Source organism: Glandiceps talaboti, chromosome 3, assembly GCF_964340395.1.
Source record: "Glandiceps talaboti chromosome 3, keGlaTala1.1, whole genome shotgun sequence".
Taxonomy (NCBI): Eukaryota; Metazoa; Hemichordata; class Enteropneusta; family Spengelidae; genus Glandiceps; species Glandiceps talaboti.
In genome coordinates this window covers 7,948,071-7,971,325 of record NC_135551.1, presented here as the reverse complement: position 1 = coordinate 7,971,325, position 23,255 = coordinate 7,948,071, and the positions used below count along the sequence as shown (strand labels likewise).

The 23,255-nt window shown below is 35.7% G+C and overlaps 1 protein-coding gene across 1 annotated transcript in view; it reads right to left on the bottom strand.

Moving 5' to 3' along the window:
• Positions 1-23,255, bottom strand: part of LOC144432988 (brefeldin A-inhibited guanine nucleotide-exchange protein 3-like) — a 54,525-nt gene that overhangs the window by 12,226 nt on the left and 19,044 nt on the right. Inside the window, exons 6-20 of the mRNA XM_078121301.1 lie at positions 20,743-20,785; positions 18,844-18,931; positions 13,610-13,726; positions 12,835-13,153; positions 12,253-12,365; positions 11,171-11,355; positions 9,690-10,445; positions 8,481-8,510; positions 5,832-6,025; positions 4,820-4,985; positions 3,850-3,963; positions 3,133-3,348; positions 2,341-2,578; positions 1,317-1,637; positions 119-416 (exon numbers count right to left, since the gene is read on the bottom strand). Of these exons, the coding sequence (XP_077977427.1) occupies positions 119-416; positions 1,317-1,637; positions 2,341-2,578; positions 3,133-3,348; positions 3,850-3,963; positions 4,820-4,985; positions 5,832-6,025; positions 8,481-8,510; positions 9,690-10,445; positions 11,171-11,355; positions 12,253-12,365; positions 12,835-13,153; positions 13,610-13,726; positions 18,844-18,931; positions 20,743-20,785 (3,198 nt within the window). The remainder of the gene's footprint in view (positions 1-118; positions 417-1,316; positions 1,638-2,340; positions 2,579-3,132; positions 3,349-3,849; positions 3,964-4,819; positions 4,986-5,831; positions 6,026-8,480; positions 8,511-9,689; positions 10,446-11,170; positions 11,356-12,252; positions 12,366-12,834; positions 13,154-13,609; positions 13,727-18,843; positions 18,932-20,742; positions 20,786-23,255) is intronic.

The following is a 23,255-nucleotide window of genomic DNA, read 5'->3' as shown; positions in this document are numbered from 1 at the left end:
CTTTTTTTTCAATTGAGCAAAAAGGGAATAAACTCAGCTTGTGCCACTTTCGTCAACAGCAATCTGTCAACCATTGGAAGGCACTGGCAAAGCTGACTCTAGTAATGAAGATACTTACCTCAACAAAGTGTGGTGCAACAACTCCCCAGGCTTGCATGATATGTAATAATGGTCTGTTGTCATCACGTACACACTTTAACATGACATCAGCTACACGGAATAAATGTAGTGATGTCACATGACTTAGTTTACCAGCTGTGGATATAGATTTACTTGGCATTGTGGGATTGCTGAGTGTGATGTCAGCATTGAATCTATTTGTATCAAACAGCTGGGTCTGAGATGCCTTGCACAGTTCACGTAGAAAACAAACTAAGGCTTGTAGATTGAGATTGGATGCAGCCTCTTCAAATAGTCTACAGATGAAAAATGAAAAGAGGACATTATAGGACACTGTATGAAGTCTACATGTTATCAAGAAATGACAAGATTACAATGCAAAAGACTTTATGAATAGTGTTTTTACTAAGGGCGGTAAGTATGTAATGGCTATCTGAGTTTCCATCTCATTTTACCGTGGTTCCCAAACAAAATTACCATTACACTGCCTTTTTTAACCCTTTCCCCCTTTCTGTTACCGAGGTTGCCAATCCTCATCACATGTAATGCTCCACAGTGTGGAGGTCTTCATTACGTTCTACTTGTCATGTCTAGAAAACACTTAGATATGTTCAGTGTCATGTAGTAATGACTGTGATGTGTACAAACCACAATCCATCCTTTACAACACAGTAAGTCAAATATTCTACAATTGCCTCTCATTTCTATTTTCAGACACTAGTTCCTTGAAATCAAATTCAGGAGGCATATCTCACCAGTGTACATTTTGTAGATCTATGTAGAATTGCCACTAATGAGTTTCTGAATACCAATATTCAAAGGTTCAAATATCAGTAATTTTTGCACCGTTTTAGGAACATTGGCAACACTTATTACAAAGCCCTTGCCACACTATCTCAAGCTAACCCATAACACCTAATACACACTGTCAAACTAACCTGTCCACAATCTATTCCGTTTTATCAGCATTGGCCACTCACTCAAATTAATTTGAAACGCAACCCCTAACACACACTGTCAGACTAACCTATAACACAACCCCTAACACACACTGTCAAACACACCTAGAACACAACCCCTAACAGTCAAACTCACCTACAACACAACCCCTAACAGTCAAATTCACCTATACCACAACCCTAACAAACGTCAGACTAACCTGTAACACAACACCTAAGACACACTGTCAAACTAACCTGTCCACATCAGCTGACAATCCATACACCGTTTTAGCAGCATTGGAAACACTGAGTACTCCACCTCTAGTCAATGTCATATCAAATCCCATCTCTTCATTGTTCTGTTGTATAATATCATGTATATTAACAGCTTGTTGTATAGGTGTAGATATAGGCTGTGAGTATGTACTCATCATATCTAGATCACCTGTGTTATCATCGTACAAACCCGGACTGTCACTCTGTTGTTGTTCCTGTACTTTAGTTATGCTGACTGTAGGCTGTGTGTTACCACTACTGAAGTGTGAATGTTCTAGCTGTGATACATAGGCACAACATCTGAAATGAAACAACATAATACAGATGTGTTAGCATACCTTACTTTATTTGGTGGTTTTGTGCAGGAATGAGAGAGATGGTAATAGGTAAACCTTCCTTAACTGTGAGTGACCATGTCGTACTCTATGTTAGCACACTGTTTTACTTTGCATTTTGGTTTGTGCAGGAACTGAGGAAGGAGGGAGGGTAGGTAAAATCTTTCTGCGCCATGAGTGACAGTGTGGTGTACTCTATCTTAATTAACACACTGGTTTACTTTGTATAGTGGTCTTGTGCAGGAACTAATGCAGGTAGGTAAAAGCCTTTTGAACTGAGAATGCCAGTCTTGTACACTAAGGATATCTGCAGGAGTACTTATGGTGTTTGCTGTGACCATACATGTACTTTCTCTAGCAAAACAAGTGAGAAAGTGCGAAAGGAAAGACTGCAAGCACGAGTCATAAGACTCACTGGCACTTGTTTGTCATGGGGTTCCGTTATCATTGCATACATTTATCCGAAACTGTAAATTTGGTAAAATGAGGGTTCACGATTCCATGTACCATGTTGAAGTTGAAACTGTACCAAGCTGTACCAAGTTGCAACTTTCTCACACTCATTTGCATATAGGTATGCAACAATGTTTTCAGTGCTGTACTGCAGTGCAAATACCAAGAATATGTATGTACAACAATATCCCATACTGAAGTCATAACAATCTTACCTGAACACATGTTTCCAACTCTCCTCTGAATGACTACCTATCTCTAATCCCATATTTAGTAAGCCATCCATACTGAGTACATGGGATGTATGTAATCTGACTCCTGTCTTACTGGCTGTTGCTAGGCGACTCCTTAATGACTGTTTCTTAGGGTCTGTTGTCTGTACTGTAGGATCAGCATACACACACGATGCACTAGCCAACTGACTTAGAACACTAGCACATCTGTCTTGTACACCTAGAATGTAAACATTCATAGTGAGAAATCACGAACATGAGCAATAAACATCTTTAGCAGCTACATCAGTATTCCCTCTTTAAAAAGGGGAACACTACTCCAGGAAGTTGAGACATTTTCATAAACATTGGGTTCTGGAGAGTCATTTTATGAATGCCAGTCACCTACAATTACACTTGATTTCAGAGAAACGCCAATTTGAACTTATGCCTGTTTGGGTATTTGTAGTGGGCCATGTTGCCTCATAGGAGTCAGCAAACATGAATATCAAAAAGAGAACAATAAACATTCATGGTGTTGTTCATTGAATGTATTATTCTTGTTCAACTATTGCATATGCATTTCTGCTGACTCCCATGAGGTGATGCATTCCACAGTAAAAAAAACAACAAATTAAGCATAAGTTCAAATTGTTTTTTCTCTGAAATTGTGTGTAATGTAGGTGATGTTAAATCATGAATTCAAAATGACTCTCAGGAGCTCAAATGTGAAAAAATGTGAAAGTGTGACTGAAATCGAAGTGTTGTTTTCATAGCAATAAAGTTATACAGTACCTAGTGTACAGCTAAGTCTGGCTGCCTTTCTCAATCCATCTAGACTCATCATTATGGCCTCCCTATCTCGACTACTTTGTTCTTTGGCACCCTCAGTTCCAAGAAGAAATGCAATACTGCCAACTACAGTGATATTTTTGGTTGCCAAGGGAAGAGACAACACTTCCAAGACTTGTTCCCAGATGGTTACCAAAGTTATCTTGGAAAACTTCAAACCTGAAAAAAGGTGAGGAAAAAAATTGAAAGGTAATTCAAAATTTCATGTGCACAGCAAAAGCTTGTCATTTCATATTACTGTAACTTTCAGATAGTGTAGTTGAAAACATTACCCTTCATTACCATAAATTCAGAATTTTATGCTTTAAGTATTTTACACAAACTGAAAATTTTGACGTAAAAATGTTTGGCATCATATAAGATTTTACTTAGATCTCTGTTACCAATAAGGTTGTACCCAATCAGAGATTTTCTTTTACAGGCCTAAATCAAAATCAATCACGATAGTTACTGATAATCATTGTAGGAGGCCTCCATCCAATCGGAGATAGTCTTACTTTCATGCTTGATAGGTCTCAACCAATCAGAGATGGTCTTACTTTGATATCCGTCTACCAATCAGAGATGTTGACATCTTGATGCTTCTGATATAACAACCAATCAGTGATGTTCTACTATATAACTTCCAATTACAATCTGTCTTACTTAGTTCTTACTTACCAGCCTCTAAAGCCTGTTCCTGTCCAGTATTCCTATTGGCTGATAGAGTACTCTGACAAGTTGATTCTCTTAACATTTGACCTCCAATGTCACGGTTACCAAGACCATCAATATCTGAATCAAACACACAATGTGATATTTGTTTATTTGTTTGTATCATGATGTATTAATATTTCATATAACTTATAAGTTTTCAATTGAAAGCAGAGTCACACCATGTGACCATGAAATCTTACCTGACTGTGAAAACGTTTTTTTGTGAAGAAAAAGCAATGGGATGATCTTTCAAATTGCTTTATATTACTTGTATGGAGTGTTTATAAGGAATGGATAAATGGACAAACAATGGAATACAACGGTGGCAAGTCAACTATCAGGAAACTAACACAAACTAAAACTGTTGTTGCAACATGCTGATATAAGATAGCAATAGATATTGATGTAATTACACTCGCAGTAGGGTGATGTCACTGATAACAAGTTTTGAATACAGGGAGACTATATCTATACAACTAAGGCACCCCTATCACACAGGCCTGTAATCTATCACACTGCACACCCTATCACCCAGGCCTGTAATCTATCACACTGCACACCCTATCACCCAGGCCTGTAATCTATCACGCTGCACACCCTATCATCCAGGACTGTAATATATCACGCTGCATCCCCCATCCAGGCCTGTAATCTATCATGATGCATCCCCTATCACCCAGGCCTGTAAACTATCATGCTGCACACCCTATCACCCAGGCCTGTAATCTATCACACTGCACCCCCTATCACCCAGGCTTGTAATCTATCATACTGCAAAACAGTAGTTATATAACTGTGTCTATCTTAAATATCAGATAACTTGCTTTCCATAGTCATAGACAATGTGTCACTGATTATCTGTCTACTACATAGGATACTTGCAATGCCAACCAGTCTACAGACATCACAGCGTATAAATCCTGTAGACACTAACCTGTTAATAATGTCATCAGTGCACTGTTATAATCTATAGTTGGTTGAGTATAACCAGCTTCTCCTATAAGATTCCTTGTAATAACTTGATTATATAATTCTGATAGCCATGTAGAGGATAGGTAGACTAGAAACACACCATCATGGATTTTTCTAACAAACTCTTTCTGCAAAAAGAGAATCAGTTAATTAGTTTTTATGACTATAGTGTCAATCACTGGTATCTTCTGCATGTTATATCATTGCTGATAAATTTGCCCAGGTTAACATTATGTCAGTATCGCTGTTTTTGAGAAATTACATTTTCATAAAATTTAGTACACGTACAATTATTACTACCCCTGGCAAGGACCTAAAGTGGCACAAATGTATAAAATCCATAATACCATGCACGCGCCATTAGAACAAACAATATGGAATACTAGTATATACTCTGGTCATTCTACGTCATGGCAACACGTGTCTGTGTCACGACAACGTGTGTCTATGTCACTGGTTCTACTGTGTTTGAAATATGATGCCATTACTTTCCCTGACTTTTCTTTGATATTACTGGCGCTGGTATAATTATGTTATTTTCCAAAATTTTTCTTCATTCAGCCAGAAAATGCTTGTCTATCGACTCATAGTGATAAAGACCCCTTAGGTCACTCGTATTTTCCTTGGCTGAATGAACAAAACATATTGGGGAATAACATCTAAATGGAACTGCTGTACTAAAGTGCATACGATTAAAGTCTTCACTTAAAACTGAGTAACAAAATTAATACATGCAGCTGTATACATTGAAAATCATGACACTTGAAACAAAGCAATTGTCTGGTTCAACAGAAATCTTACTAACATTAATACATATTATTGACTTGCTTGACAAATATCTTGGTTAGAATTTTGTTGAGCCAGATGTTAAAACGTAGCACTGTTTTTAAAGATTCTTACTGAGTCAGACAATGTTTTGTTTGACGTCTTGTGATTTTAATTGTAATTACACATGACAATTAAGTAGAACTAACCTCTGAGATTGGTAATGAACTTGGCTGTTCATAATGACATTTCTTGACAAGTTTTAAGTTTAACAGCAAGGCATAATAAGTAGCCACATAGATGCCATCTGCATTCAAGATTGGCATTGTAGGATGTTTGTGAGGAGAACCAGTACTGCTGGCATCTTTATCTAGTGATACTTTCCTTCTCTTAGCTTCCACAGCTGTGAAATCAAAACATGAAATTGATCATCAATAATGAATAACTGTACTTGATGTGTACATTTCACCAATACCCAATACACTGATTGCGTTGTACGATACCGTGGAATACACTATTTTCAAAAGATTTTCACTAAAAATTGTTTTGAACAAACAAAGGAAAAGTTCATTCAGGATTTTTTCTGGCTTTACTACACTTGTATTGATAAACGCTATCAACTTACGCATCATTTTCAGTGACAAAATAGCACTTCGATAATTTATTCAACTTTGAAATCTTGTAAAGAAGCCCAACTGCACTTGACATGAGTTCAGCCATTTTTGATTTCCTGCAAGGGATTGTGGGAAATATCTGGCGATGACATCACAAATATGCTAAACTCTTTGTCTTTACAATGTGTGTTTGTACAGTAAGCAGTAATCAATACAAGTGAAGTAAAAGCAGAAAAAGGTGACTAGTCTGACTGGACTTTTCAAGTTTTGCATTCCTTTGTAACACCATACAAACTCTTCGAAGACACTGAGAAAATATTTGTGTGTGTAGCATAACCCAAAACTTTTTCAATCTGATTGGCGAAATTTGACAACTTAATGCCCAATACAGTGATTTTATTACATGAGCTTCCATTTCAAAATGTTGACTTGTTGTGTGAAGCAAAGTGGTTGGTATGAAAGGACCTTTCTGATTGGTCAATAAGTTGCTGGAAAATAGTATTTTGGCCATGTAGGGGCGCTCTACATTTATGAAAAATACTGAGTGTCTTCAAGGGTTGATCACTAATGGAAATACAATGGAATACTAAAACCTATGATGATTCAAAAGGATTTTGTAAAAAATGGAAGTCAGCTGCTTTGCGCTTTCATATCAAATGTGAGGTACACAGAACATTGATTAAAAGTAATTTCACTGAAATTACATCTCAGCTGATAAAAATCAACAGCTGAAAACTTGCAACAAGAAACTGAAAAGCAAAAATAATGTATTCCTCAGTATCAGTATACCGATGAGTTTTGAACCAAAACGTTGATGGTGTTTCACCATATTACCATGTTACCAACCAAGTGCTGTACACTGTAGGAAGAGATGATAACGCAATGACTAAGAAAACAATCACCTGGTGACACAGAGAGAGAAGAGTTTAAGAGCAGAACCATCGATGCAGTTTTAGAAATAACCCATAAAATACCAGTATGAATGCCCGTGGAAATAATATGTCATGGGTTTGTTGTCATGTAGTAACAATTTATATCGATGTGAATCTGTGATACATATAATGCAATGTGAAAATATTGACAAATTTATAATTATTTCCTAAAATAATGAAAGCATATCTGTGGAAACATTCACTTTATATACATCACTTTAACTTCATTTTTGCACCAAGAACTACTAGTAGCTCACCAAAGCTTTCACCAGGTATAGATCATGGCTTTGTTACGTTTTGTCCTGACATGAGACACTGATGAAGCCATGATGGGTACCTGGTGAAAACTTTGGTGAGCTTATTATGAACTATTAGTACTTTTTGGTGTAAAATGAAATGAAATTTATGAATATTTGCTACTTTCAATATCGTTATTTGCTTTGTAATTTCATTCATATTTTCATGCTTAGCAGGAATTTGTAGGATAAAATGTCTATTGAAAAAAATATTACTAGAAAGCTGAATGATCGATCATACATTAAAAATCCTGTTTACGATGTGGAAGTAACGGTCCGGTTCACTTCAAATGTATATAAATACTGACATTGATAATGTGCCCTTGCATAAGTTAAAAGTAAACGTCTTCTTTCAGGGACAGTTTTATTAAAATTCCATTCAAAAGAGTTATGTAGTATATATATATTACATATATAATATAAACTTTCATTGAGTCATCTTATTTAATCTGGGGCCTTTTTACACAACGAAATCATTAAAAAAATGTCAAAACATGAGATTTTTCAATATTCTACATGTTACTTTGTCAGCATTCCTTTAACACAAGATGCTATTGTTCAGACTCTAAATTATATACTGTATCTATACACCTACAACTAGTTATAGAAACAAGAACATGGGTTTAAGAAAAAAAGTTGCATCATCCTAAAATCATTCCATATTATCCTCTAATTGAGAAAAAGAAAATGCAAAAAAAAAAAGTTAGTCTCAGCGGAAAGTTGTAGTTCAGTTTCCATCAACTTAAGAGCAGATATATCATGCATGATTAAATGACTGCTGCACATGCTTTGCTTTCCAGCCATGTTAAAAGAGTTTTGTAGTATTTTGAGATGAAGACACTATGGTGCATTTCCCAGTAGTATTTTACCATGATATCATTCCTTCAGTCACAACTGATACATTGCAAAGTTTGTTACTAGTAGCTGAAATATGTAGCTGACATGACATGTAAATAGAATATGGTAAGAATAGGATTATTTGAGTTGCACACCATCAAATGTTACCCAATTTTTACCTGTGAACACACTGCTTCTTACGACACCATCTGTTGATTAAATTAAAATATTGTACATCAAGACTGCTCACTACTGGTTTCTGGTAGTACTGTACCGTACTACACTATGTAAACCCATGTAACAATACAATAGCATTGCTATCAAATCAGTCTCAGTACTGATACCAATCTGATTAAAATCTGATATGGTGAAATCGTCTAGATGTCTTTATTTACCTCTATTTCCATTGTTTTGTATCGTTTGTTTAGTTCCGGGTGATCGCCGCTTGACCACATCTGACCATGTGTTACAGAAAATCTTGTTTGAATATCAAGGACCTTGAAAGTTTTCTTCAACCAATCTGCACGCTTTTTTCAAAATCGTTCAGAGGGACGGAGCCGTCACAGACACATCGTGTCGCCAACACAATCCTCTGTGTGTACATTTGTTTATTTGATTTTTTCAATTTCTCCAGTGTGCGCAGCTGCCAATGTAACGCTCATCCTGATTGGCTACTCAAAAGCGCAAGATTTAAATGAGATTTTCTATTACACAGGGTCAGATGTGGAAAGGTGGCGATCACCCGGAACAACACAAACGACACAAAATGATGGAAATAGAGGTAAATAAAGACATCTAGATGATTTCACGACATCTGCAATAGCATTTTACCACATGCTCTAGAGTCAAAATAGAACACAACGGTTGGCTTATTCTCACATGTACCTGGTACTGCATTGAGCAGAAGTCAATGGTGTTGACTAAAAAATTGAATGGTTATTATTTTCATAATTGCACCTAGATAGTAAAATTCTATTTCAGGTACAAATATTACTTATCTTATCATTATGCCTACATGTGGTTTTGTTACTTCAAATGGGTTCAACTTGGTCATTATTGTCAAAACATTAAGTACCTGTGTTATCAAAAACTACAAACTGAGTGACAGTGTCAAAAAAATTAAATGATGCAGCAGCCATTTTGTTATCTCACAAAACATGTCTGATTTATGCCTGCTTCTGTCTGTAGCTGCCATACTGTCTGTGGCAGCCATACTGTCTGTGGTCTTCATACGTAAACGGGAATTAACCATCAATATGATATGTAGTAAAATTATGTACCCTTTCTTAGAAACTGCGCTTGTGATTTCAATCATGTGAACAGTGTCATCAATGATAAAGTTATAGTCTAAAAGTACAAGGTGCAAAGTTAATTAGTATATAATTTACCTGCACAAAACCTGGATGCAAATCTTAGTAGAGTCTCGTCCACTTGACTAGCATCTGTTAATTGTAGTAAAGATGGTAAGAGAGATATCAAGTCATTTACAAAGTCTCTGGCCCCTTCCTTCTCAGCCTCTGCATTCATCTTAGCAACAGCTTCCAACTCTTCTCTCCTTCTTGCTCTTTGTTTCTCCATCTCTGCTTCGGCCGAGATCTGTTTCCTCAACATCTCTTCATCTTCACTTTCTTGTTGCCTAGCAACATAATCACTATCATCATTGGGTTCACTTTCTTGCACAATGTCAATATCTTGTTGTTGTTTTACATTGTCTACCTCAAGGTGTGCTTCATAGGTTTCTGTGTTGTCTTCCGTCAGTCGTTCTATGACAGCGTCTTCAAGTGGTTTAATATCACACAGTTCTTTACCTGTGACATCCGTTTGATATGTTAAAGTATCTCTCACAACAACACCACCTCGGGATTGTCTTTGTACGTCAGTCATTCCAATCCTGTCATCTCCGTTCATTTGACAGACTTCTTCCTCACCTTTCCCTACATTCACATCCCCATTTTTCTCCTGATCATCTTCCTTCTTTTCCTCCTCCTCCTCCTTCTGTCCCTCTTCCTCCTCTTTTTCATCACTACCATTTTTATCCAAACATGTTTCTTCAGGCATTGTTGGTCCAATAACACCATTACTATCAACTGCTATAACCTCTTTATTTTCTGCCAAACCACCTGCCTCTGTCTCATCAGACAAAACTGATAAAATAAAAATAAACTGTCAAATTGTTCCAATCCATATTGTTATTACAACTGCCAACATCAGACCATGAGCAAACAGACCCTGTTACACACAGGGAAAGTAAACAAATGAATTGGATTAATAACACTTGGCTCAGCATGTAGGAACAGTAGAGACTAGTATTACACACCATGGTTTGATAAAAACAGTTTTATGGTTTCTTTATGTATACTTAAAATGCCAAGGGAACTGGAAATTTGTTTGCAAACATGACGAATATGTCATATGGCCATAAAACTGTTCTTATCAAATGATGAAATGTAACCAGTCTCTGTCCTCCCAACATGCTGTGCCAAGTGTTATCAATCCAATTTAGTTGTTAACTTTCCCTGTTTGTAACAGGTTACCATTTGTCCACAGTCTGATGTCAACAGTTGTATAAGTAAATCATTAATTTTAGGGATACTGGTATATTCCTGATTGTACTCACAATACTGGCTGAAGATGTGACTCTACTACACTTATTTTCAATTCTCAATAGCCTTAAACTATACTTTTCCAAAAATGATCAAAAATTGACCTCTGAGCTTGTTAATACCATTTTTCCCAACTTTAGAGTGTACAAACACCCACCCCCCACCCCCCACCCCCACCCTCGTACAAAGCGGATTAATCTTGTATACATGGTTCATTAAACAAATCAAAATTAATACACTGGTCATCAAACTGTATCCCCACTCACCTTGTGTTTCTTGCAAATCCAGTAAATCCAACTGTTTATTAATCTCTGTGATATGTAGATCAGATAAACATTTGCCCTGACTGATGTCTTCAAGAGCTGTTAGTAACGCTACAACACAGGCTACACTGGTATGACATACAATACCCTCATTACTGTGAGACGATTCTACTATACCATCTAGTAATCTAAACAAATAAATCATTTCATTATTAGTTAACTCTAAGTACAGTGTTTTATTTAAGGGCGGTAAGTAGGTAAAATCTACCGGGGTTCCCACATCATTTTACCGGGGTTCCCCACCAAAATTATGACACATTGCATGGGAAGCACTACCAGTTTTACCTCTTTCCCCCTTTCTGTTACCGGGGTTCCCAAACCTTAGCAAAAACACTGAAGTATGTAGTGTAAACTTCAAAAGCATGACAGAACCAGAAAGAATATCTATTACAATAATGACTGGAAAACCTAATAGATTTACTGCCCTTAGCAGCAAACATACTGGAACTCAGGTAGATTTTACATACTTATCACCCTTCACAAAAATATACTGGTAGGGAACCCTGGTAAAAATGACTGGGGAGCTCAAAAATAGAGTTTACCTACTGACTACCCTTAGCAAACACATTGGTAGGGATCTGTGGAAAAATGACTAAGAAACTCGGGTAGATTTTACCTACTTACCAAACACACTGGTAGGGATCTGTGGTAAAATGACTAAGAAACTCGGGTAGATTTTACCTACTTACCACCCTTAGCAAGAACACTGCATAACTTACATCAAATGTAAAACAGTTATATGTTGATTGAATTACACTTTAAAGTTATAATGCACATAAGCAGTAAAACTGTGAAAAATAGAACATAATATAGATTTTAATTTGATGAGGGTCATCGACCAGGCCAGGTTGAAAAATCACTGTTCTTTTTCCAATTTTTGAACTGCTTGTATATCATAAACATTTCATATAATTCATTTGACATCTAGGGATATTTTCAGTCATTGATATGTTGTTGCCTTGTGTGAACTAAACACTGTAATTTCTATACAGGGTATGTCTATATAAATTATGTTGATAACTTACAGTTTTAGAAGGTCTAGATCTGAATTCCTTGAAGTCTGTGTAGATTTGATTGTCTTTGTGTCATAGAGTGGTGGACCAGCCATGTCTAACACTCCCTGTGGTGTACTAAATACCTATCAACACAATCAACAGAATGAATATTATTGTCTGTTACCTTCTAACATGGGAGAAGTTAATGTCCCTAACAACTTGTGGATTTGTCTTTTTACTCCATGTAGCCATTGTTATTGAATGTTGATAGTATAGATGGATAGACAAATAGGTGTAGATGCATGCATACAAACACACATGCACCATCATCACTGTTGTTGTCATCGACGACCTCCGACTCCTCATCATCATCACCATCATCATCATCATCATCATCATCATCACCACATTCATCATCATCAAAGTCAGTGGCATCGCCGGTGTCGTCATCGTCATCATCATCATCGTCATCGTCATCGTCATCGCCATCATCATCATCATCATCATCATCATCATCATCATAATCATCACCAACACTCTATGATATCACCGCTAACTTACATACTCTAGTTAAAATTATTGACTATAAGTATTTACTCATAATGATCTCACCTCCTTGACAGCTTTCAATGCTTCATATCGATGTTGTGGAGGTGGGTAGAGTAGAAACCGATGAAATAACGATGACAGTACAGGTCGTAACGATCCTACCGTACCGACTAATCTCAACAGCTGTACACCAATAGCATACACACTCTTTGCTGCTGAATGGATAATGCTGGGTGCAGTTGCCGAGCAACCTGAACCACGCCCATGATCAGACACACCTCTGGCTTCGTTGTCAAGGCTACCAGTATTATGGGATGAGATTATAGACTTTTCATTCTTGGGGTTTCCCAAGATGGATATCAGGGTTGGGCATAGTTGTTGCCTGTAACAAGAAACAATTGTCATACATTAGTTAGATAAGTATCATTTCCATGACAACCTATGATTTCATGATGTCATCTATTGTCATGCATAATATGTCATCGATGCTACATTTAAAGTTTTATAAGAGCCGACAGCAATGTCTGTAGTGTGTGAGAGACTTGTTCCTAATTGATTTGCATATTTGTGATGTCATTTGTGATGTCATGTGATCACCTGATGACAATGCTAGTACAGTGTGTAATGTGAGACTGGTTTGGTAATTTGCATATTTGTGATGTCATTTGTGATGTCATGTGATCACCTGATGACAATGCTTGTACTGTGTGTAGTGCAAGACTTGTTTGGTACAGTTCTTATTAAGATACTGTTTGTACTTTGTGTAATACAGATATATATATATATATATATATATATATATATATATATATATATATATATATATAATAAAACTCACCACACAATGTTGATAAAAGTTTCATCAGTTCTGAGATCAGTCGACGAACTTGACAATATGACCAAAACACATTCTAAATATAATCCCATTAATTGTTGACTTTGAGGACCTGTCCATCTGTGCAAGCAAGAAAAAACAACCGAACAAACAGATGTTACATTTCAAGATCCTGAATAGTTGTCAAGTTGATTCTTACATTATATATTAGGAATTGTTTGCCATAAGTTACCAAGTTCATTTTAAATCAGGTAAAAGTTAACAATTTTTTTTTACCCTTAGGGAAGAGGTCCATTTCAAGTTGCCGGTACCGCGGGCGGTTCCCGCGGGAAACACACCTTTACCGCGGTAACAGCGGTACCGGGTTCAGCTGTCAGTAATGAGCTTGTATGTACACGGGAAACCGACGATACCGGGACCACGACATTATCTCCATAGTCTTTTGTGTGGCATGTCCTTTGATTATTCCGACAACACCTAAATTCATTGTTCATGAGAGAACAATAGATCGCAAACATGTCGCACACGATGCTATTCGGAGATGTTTTGCAGGTCCGATGATTTGTCGCATGTTTTTTTTTTCCGAATTCAGTAGACCACCGAACTCAATGAGGACATGGGTGACGTTCAGACACTGAGATTGATGTTCAAAACTGACACAACTTAAACAGGTACCGACATGAACCCTCACGTCACAGTATCGATAAATGATTAAAATAATAATGCCCACTCGCCAAATCGTAAAATGCGAATAAAATCTGCAATTTGCAAGAAGATTTTGGACTCAATTAGTCAAACTTGCGAGGACACTTCTGCGACACCAGAAAGTCTATAAGCAATGGCGCGGCGTGTTCATCGATACGAAAATGTGGCGATCAGATCTGTTCACACTTGTAGCTACGTCATGATTACTTCAAGGTCGGTCAGGGGTCATGTTACGTCCCCCTTGCCATGTGCGCTTGGTAAAAGGAAATGAAAACTGCCCTTATAATAAAACGTAACTGCTTTACTTTAGGTTGTACATACTTCAGAAAGGAATATCTGAAAAATCATGAGGTAACACGAGACCAAAACGTCGCGGCCATGGCCACCCGAAGACTTTGTGTATGAAATAGTTGCACATTTCGACTGACATATTTTTGTACATGCCTTTTTTTCTACTCGCGTGTACATGTACATCATTTGTGTCTAATACTGTTTTATTGTCATAACTATTTGATTTCGGTCACACCTCTCAACTAAAGACTAATTGTTGTCACCATAGACTGGACAATTAATAAGTCGTTTACAACCTCTTACTACACTTTGATGCTTTTATAGACAAATGTGCAATATGACGTAATTCGTAGCTTTTCTTTAAAATACGAGCCAATGATAGTGTACGAAGAAAGTGTGAACGTTTCATCGGTCACGATGTATAGTAAGCATTACGGATTTCATATTCACTGTCAGAACTGTATACAATAGAAAAATGTATAAATATAACCAGGACAAAAGACTAGTGACACTATGATACTGGTTTTTATTCACAGTATTTTTATTCATTTAATTCAAAGTCCTACCCTTTCGATGAACCCGCTCAGCATTTGACCCACTTGCACGGAGTTATCATATTTTTACCAAAGCCTGCTGTTCCACTATTCGATCACACTGCATGCACGCTGCGATCGAAGAATGAAAGCAGTTGTGTCTGACTTTTCGTCACAAATTGATTACATGTTCCAATAAACTTGATTCGTATGGCAATGTTTATTCTTGACTCGAAATCGTCTGATGATTTTTAACGTACGTCGCAGTTAACCAATTGTAACATTACTTGCAGTGAATTTATACGATCATATAAAACGAGCATATTTTTACCCCTACCATAAACATTTGGCTTATACACATCTATATTATCTTTATTATCGCCATTTTATTGTATTCTCATAGAACCATAGACAGTAACTTTTTACTGTCTAAAACCTCTTTGTATTGACGGAAGAAACCGCGGTTCCCGCGGGACCGACCAGAAACAACGATCTGATTAATATTCAGGTACCCCATTCACACTGAATTCATTATGCCATGTCAAGCGGTAATGAGTTTCTCATGAATATGCACGGTAACAAAGCGGTAAAACCGCCGGCGGTACGGGAGGGTTTGGATTCCCGCGGGAACCGCCTGCGGTACCGGCAACTTGAAATGGACTTCTTCCCTTAGTGAGTTTTTTTTCAGTCTGTAAGGTATGCCATGATGGGGCGCCCTCACACATCAGTCAACTCCTTTCACTGATAGAACTGGCCAGTGAGGGCGTTGTATTAAACATGACATATCTTACAGTCTACATTTCACAGGGTGGAACGAAAGTAAATTCTACCTTATTTCCAAGACTTGTTTCCCATGGTAACCGTTATAATCTACAAATTTGAAATATCCTTTATACCTTATTTTCAAGATAATACCTACTATTTTAATTCTATGTAGAGCTGAATTACTAGCCTTGCTAACAAAATAGTCATGCTTGAAAAGTTTTAGTACTACAACAATTAAAATACTTTTATCAATGACAATAAGTTACTGTAACAGTGTAAACCTGAAAAAATTTTCACTACAGATTTATGTTCGCTTATTTTACTGGAAACCAAAAATGCAAAAAAATAAGTAGTGACTAAAATGCTTTGGAAAAAAATCGCAAAGTTTTCTAGTATTGTAAATATCTCCATTTACAGTTCTTAGTACAGCTACTGGGGACTTGATATCTATCAGTAATTGTATAAACATGTACCTTTCTATATATCAAACTATTGTTCATTTTCAGGAGTCAAGACACTTATTTCTATTTTATTTTTCTATATTTTTTTTATGTATATATTTTAGTTTCATAGACAGCAGCAGTGTGTTTCTTAAACTACTTTTCTTATAAATGTTAATGGTGGACTTGATATCATTCAATCATTACTTGTATAAACATGTATTATTAATTATATCAAGCTATTAAATTTTCAGGATTCAGGGCACTTATTAATTTTTTTATATATATTTTTAGTTTCATGGTAGTGTTTTTCTTACACTGCATTTATTATGTCACAAGGGTCAGGTAACTGCAATAATACTATATCTTTCATTTGGCCAATGCAGAAAAAAAAAACCTACAGAACACCCCCTACTGTAACCAAAGGAAAGCATGGGAATGTATGAATGCAGCTGTTTGGTTGCTATGTATTATTTACAAAGTCTTGGCTGGATCGTGTATATATATAAATTTGCATCTATAGTGTAAGATTTTAACAGCAGTTTTAAGATTATAAGATGTCTATGTAATACACCACCATTATAGCTAGATACTCCAGGAGAAAGGGAAAGTTAGAGTGAAGGTGATTTTTTTATTGGGGCACAGTTTAAAACTTTGCACGTTCCTTTTGAGTTTCTTTGAATTCAAATAGACTATTCCATGTATATGTCCTTATATCTATAGTGTGGGTGGGGTGGGGGTGTATTTGTTTGTACACAAAAGACAAGTTGGGAAAAAACGGAATTAAAATTATGTACTTATTGCCAGTTGCAATCATTGTTCTTTGAACTCCAATGTCTGAATCTCAGTTTTGGAAGTGTTACTATACTTTTTTTTTTTAAAGAAGACTAAGATTCTTTTTGGATGTATTCTAAGAACAACACTGGGGGCAACTGGGGCACTGCTCCATGGCCAAATTTCCAAAATTTATTTAGATGAATAAAGAGTACCGGTACTATTTATGTTATTTAGTATCCAATGTGTTCTATCTTACCCTAATATGTTACTCAGATAAATATCAACTGTTTTAAGAATCATCAAGAAAATTGCAGATTTCTATACTGTGCCCCTAGAAATTAATATAAACAATTGCAATGTATGGATGTGTAGGGAGGGGTGTAGCATAGCAGTGCAGAGCTATTATAGAGTTACTATTTCATACATAGACATTGACACCCTCTAGTGATACAGTGCAGTTAACATGTGGATGTAGATCATTTAGGTCAAAGGTCAGACTATGAGAACCATACAAGTTTATTCCCTCATGTCACTTCACAGGATGGTGTCACACACATTATGTGGAAGGGTGTGCTTTGTCTTGGTGCAAAGTTTTGATTTTATATTTTGTAACTATCAAAATAATTTATGGCATTTTCGTTTGAGTAGAAACATCTTCAATGTGTTGGACTGTTAACAGTATTGACTGTGATTCCGAATGTTATCGTCTTAAAATATGACAGCTATCAGAATCAAAGTCATTACCGTAAACTGGCTATCTATATACACATAGGACACCATATTTATCTAACATTCAACTAATTCCACTGTGGTTTTATCATGTACGTAGTGAAATCATTGGAAAAAATAATTGAAGTTACAGACTTTGCTACTTTCTTTCATGCTTTTGTTAATGAAATATTATAATATTTTAGTGTTTTACACAAATATTTTCATCTTTCTTCTTCAGCTATGATTTACACTCACTGCAACACTACACCACTAGAGGGCACTATCCATTATTCATGTCTTTTTTAAACCAACAGTATGGCCATCACCACGATGTATGTGAAATATAACACTGATAATGTAACATAGTAACAAGTTGTGGCCGTCACCATGGTGATTGTTAATTTAACACTGATGAAGAGTTAAATTGTAATGAGTTTTGACCATCACCATGGTAATTATTGCTATGGTAATAGGGTAATTCATATACCTGTCAGACACCGATCTAAGAAAGGAGTCTGAAGCCAGTCGACACAATACCTCTTCAAACTTGTCATTATCACTGGAGTACAGAAATAACATACATCAAACACAGGTACACATTTTTGATATTTTAGTTATGCTTGTAAGAAAAAGTAATGAAATCATTCGATTGCCACTGGGTATATTTTACATACATTATAATACACCTTGTTCAATTTATTTTGCGAAATTGGGAAATTTTCCATACAATTTTTTTGGTATTTTTTTTTTTTTAACTTGGAACTCATACATGTCAGAACTGAATGCAGGATATGATTAATTTTACACAATATAAATCAAATCGTGTTAAAACATGCAGCGTTGTCAAACAATAAATTTCAAAATGTTATAATACTACATCGCTATGACTACACAGGATATTATGATATATGATCCTGAAGCTAAAAAGCAGGGTTTTGCTAGCATGGGGCATGACTCAACATGCTATGAAGACTATTATGTTGCATGCATATCACTAAGGTATGTTGTAACTTACCTGTGGCAGTTCTCCAGTTTTTTACAAAAATAATCTAAGACCTTGACTACGTCATCACATAGAACCTTTGTTGGACCGGTGCTAGCGTCTGAACACAGAAAAAACAGAAGTCTCAGTATTTTTTAAAATCATTTTCCTGCAACTGTTAGTATTACCTTAATCTAAACTTCTCATTTCATTTGTATACCTGAATTTCAAACTGACCCCAATAGGGTTGATTTCTATTTTGTTCATATCAAATTAATACATTCATACTTTTCTGCATAATCCATTATTAACATTTACTACTACATAACACCAGAGGGCGCTGTCCATTATTCATGCCAACCTGATATCAGTTCTTTTTGAAACAAGAGAATAGTCATCACCAACATGATTATGAACTTAAACTAATACAAATTTCATATTTCTTTTTAATAATTGATTGATTCAATCTTCCATCCTTCATGTTAGCTTGAATTGTTCTTTGTAGTAAATGTTTGTATGTTCACATGGAATACAAAACACAAACTCAACCAAAAATAACATGACTAAAGACAAAAATGAAAAAAAAAAAATAGTTTGTTTCCGCTAACATGACTTCAGAAAATAGGATAGGTAGGTTGGAATTTTATTTTATTTTACTTTAAATTTTTAATACTTCGACCCCAAAATAAGATAGTAATCAGTCACAATACTTCTGAGAGAATTTGATGAGGTGTAAAAGAAGTAAATGAAGACAATTATAAGTTAAATAGATGAACACGTTACTAATGATGCAGACTGTACTGTTATACAAATGTGACCACAGAGGCATGAAACTGTACACAGAAATAGAGAATTGAGGGGGGGGGGGCTTAAACTAAAGTTGGTCGGGTTATTGGAAACATAGTTTTTTTATTTGGCGTAATACAAAAGACAAACACAACCATAAAATAACAACGTTGAATCAAACAACATCAGATTTTCAGGTATTCAGATTCAATATACATGTACACTGGAAATAACTCCAATCTGCTTCTACACGCTGCACTAACTATTTCTATTATTCTGATATGCAATCATTTTCTAAATCATGAAAAAACCACATCCGTGTAAAACGTTTTGTGAATAAATTTCTAATTCTGGCTTGCCTGTAATAAGAGTGCAACTCTATAAAAACAGAAACAACATGTCAGGGCAAGATAACAAAATAGTTTTCCCTCAATTAATCAAAATTTACCTTTTTCATCACTTACACTTACAAATAAAAATGTCTACTAATAAACCATAATTTTTAAATTATAGTTCTAACTCTTCATGGAGCTCAATCGGATTCAAAGCCGATCTAGTGTACATGTTGCGATTTCTTTTTGGCTGTTATGTTTACATGGTTTTTAATAATCACAACACATACACATTTATGGTAGTAACCATTTTTAACATTTCTAACTCTACATGTGGCAATACTTCATCAATACAACACATTAGTGCAGGAGAATCAAACAGTCTTTTATTGTAATAACTGTGGAACATGCATTTTACTATTGTAGATACAGCGTTGTAAGTAGGTAATTATTTACCTGTGGGGAACTCAGAAACATGCCTTGGGAACTCAGGTTGATTTTACCTACTTACCACGCTTACAAAACACTGGTGGGGAACCCCAGAAACATGCCTTGGGAACTCAGGTAGATTTTACCTATGTACCACGCTTACAAAACACTGGTGGGGAACCCCAGAAACATGCCTTGGGAATTCAGATAGATTTTACCTACGTACCACACTTACAAAACACTGGTGGGGAACCCCAGAAACATGCCTTGGGAACTCAGGTAGATTTTACCTACGTACCACACTTACAAAACACTGCTCTGAAGACAATATTTAATTTACCTCAGTAAACTGTTACATAGAATTTTTTCTGACACTGACACTTACCACTAGTACTAAACTCTGCAACCACGTCATTGGCATCTTCATTCTGTGGATAGAATTACAGTATGTAAAATATGCATGTAATATTATAGTGACTTGAACAGATATTTAAAAATATATATCTGAGTAATATGTATGAAAATATCAAATTAATAAGTATCAATTTTTTGGACATTATACAGTACATATTTACAAGATACAGTATTCTTATACGCACACACACACACACACACACACACACACACACACACACACACACACACACACACACACACACATGCACACACAATACATGTACATTTGTACAAAAGCATATAAACATATACATGTAGCCATGGCCAAATGCAAATCAGCATATGTTGTTGTATGTTGTGTACATATACATGTACACATATGGTGGCATGTGTGGCAAACACGAACATACACACACGTTGGCTTGCATGCTGGCACATACCAATACACATGCATTCAAAATATTAAAACACATTCAGCAACACACACACACACACACACACACACACACACACACACACACACACACACACACACACACACACACACACACCCTCTTCACACTGATATTACCAGTGTCATCCATAAATTGCTACTCAATGCAATATGCTGACAAACAGTCTGTGTACATGTGTAGTACAAAGCTTAGAAAGACTACACACATTACACGCTATATAATTGACTGACACTTCTGTTCTGACAAAAATACATCAGGGATTTCATATGAAATGGGATGTAGAAATAAACCATGGAAACAGAAGAGAAACTACAGTGTAGCATGCCACCTTATTTTACAAAAGTATTGTTATTTTATACATAGATGAGGGTTTACATGTAACAGACAAACATAAAATATGTATATTGACATCTGTAAGCAGTTACAGGCATTGGGTAAACTATGTGTTATAACATTTCGCTGTATTTCTATAGTAATATTGGATATTCACACTTAAAAAATTGACTACTGGTAGCTACCACTAAACTGAAAATTGAATCCATGTTTTTGTTTTTTAAAATGCTATGACATACATTGGACACAAACATATGGTGTTTGTTTATAACATATGCTAAGACAGATGAAAGCGACTGGCTTTGTAGTTAAACTCATCAATAATAATAATGTAAGGGTTCTCCCCAAGGCTAACATAAGTGCTGGTCAGGAGGGTTATTGCAGGATACTTAGATATTATTCCCCAACATTTTTCAATGTTTGGCCAAGGAAAATACAAGTCACCTAAGGGGCCTTTGTCACTAGGAGTGGCTCGATGAGTAGTAAGAATCCTTAGGTCACGAGTATTCTCTACGCATTAACACCCATATGGGGGGGGGGGGGGGGGGGCAGTAATAAAGGTATGAAAATTAGCAAACAATTTGTTAAATATAATTATAAATGGAAAAATAAATATTAGAATTAATACTACACAATATACTATTACTAGTTGATGATGATGTTGTATGAACTCAATACAAATTATAATCATTGAATATTTATCTCAAACAGCTGAAGTGACAATCTAAATATAACCATCACAAACAATTTTCTTAAATATTGTACCGGTATATCTTTCTCAATTCATCAATTTTCTCTATTACAACAGTTTTGTGTTAAAATTAAACGCTTTTTTTTTTAATTTTTCATTGTTAATTGTTTTGCTCTTGTATCTAATTATCAAAATTCTCCATCTTACTTTCATTATGATTTGAAATAAATATTAGAAATATTGTGGTTATCATTTTAGAAATAGCTTGTCGTTGTATTGACGTTTTTTCTCAGCTTATTTTTATCTTGTGAAATTTAAACAAACCCTCATGGGAGGTAGTAATCATACCAAAAATAGAAAGGTGATAACAGATTCAAAGCACATTACTGAAAAACACCACAAAATTAGCTCCTTGTGCAAAAAACAAGTTCGGAAATCAAACTGTGCATGCAATGTTGTTCAATCTAGTGCTTGACTTGAAAGTGATATTTTAGTGCAAAAAAAAAGCAAAAAGCATATATAGTAATCACATGATTTGGTGTTATGGTCACATGGCAATCACATGATATTGGATTATGATCACATGCCAATATCATGAACCAGACATGGAACACAGAGCAATCTCATGTGAAAGTACTACAGCTGCATGGAAATACTACATTGAATGTTGCATTACAAGTGCCATATGATGATCACATGACAAGCTGTGCATCAAAGACAATTACATGATCAAATACAAGAACAGCATGACAACTGCATGAATTAAAGTACTTGAGATGATTGACATCCATGTGGATAAAGTACTAGTCACATGACAATCACATGATCAAGAACATGAGCTGTATAACAACCACATGACAAATTACTTCTACAAGCTGATTGGCATTCACATGATATAGTACCAAAGTCACATGGGAATCACATGATCAAGTACAAGAATTGCATGACAGACACATGATAAATTACTTTTTACTAGCAGAGTGACATTCACGTGATAATGTACTAAAGTCACATGACAATCAC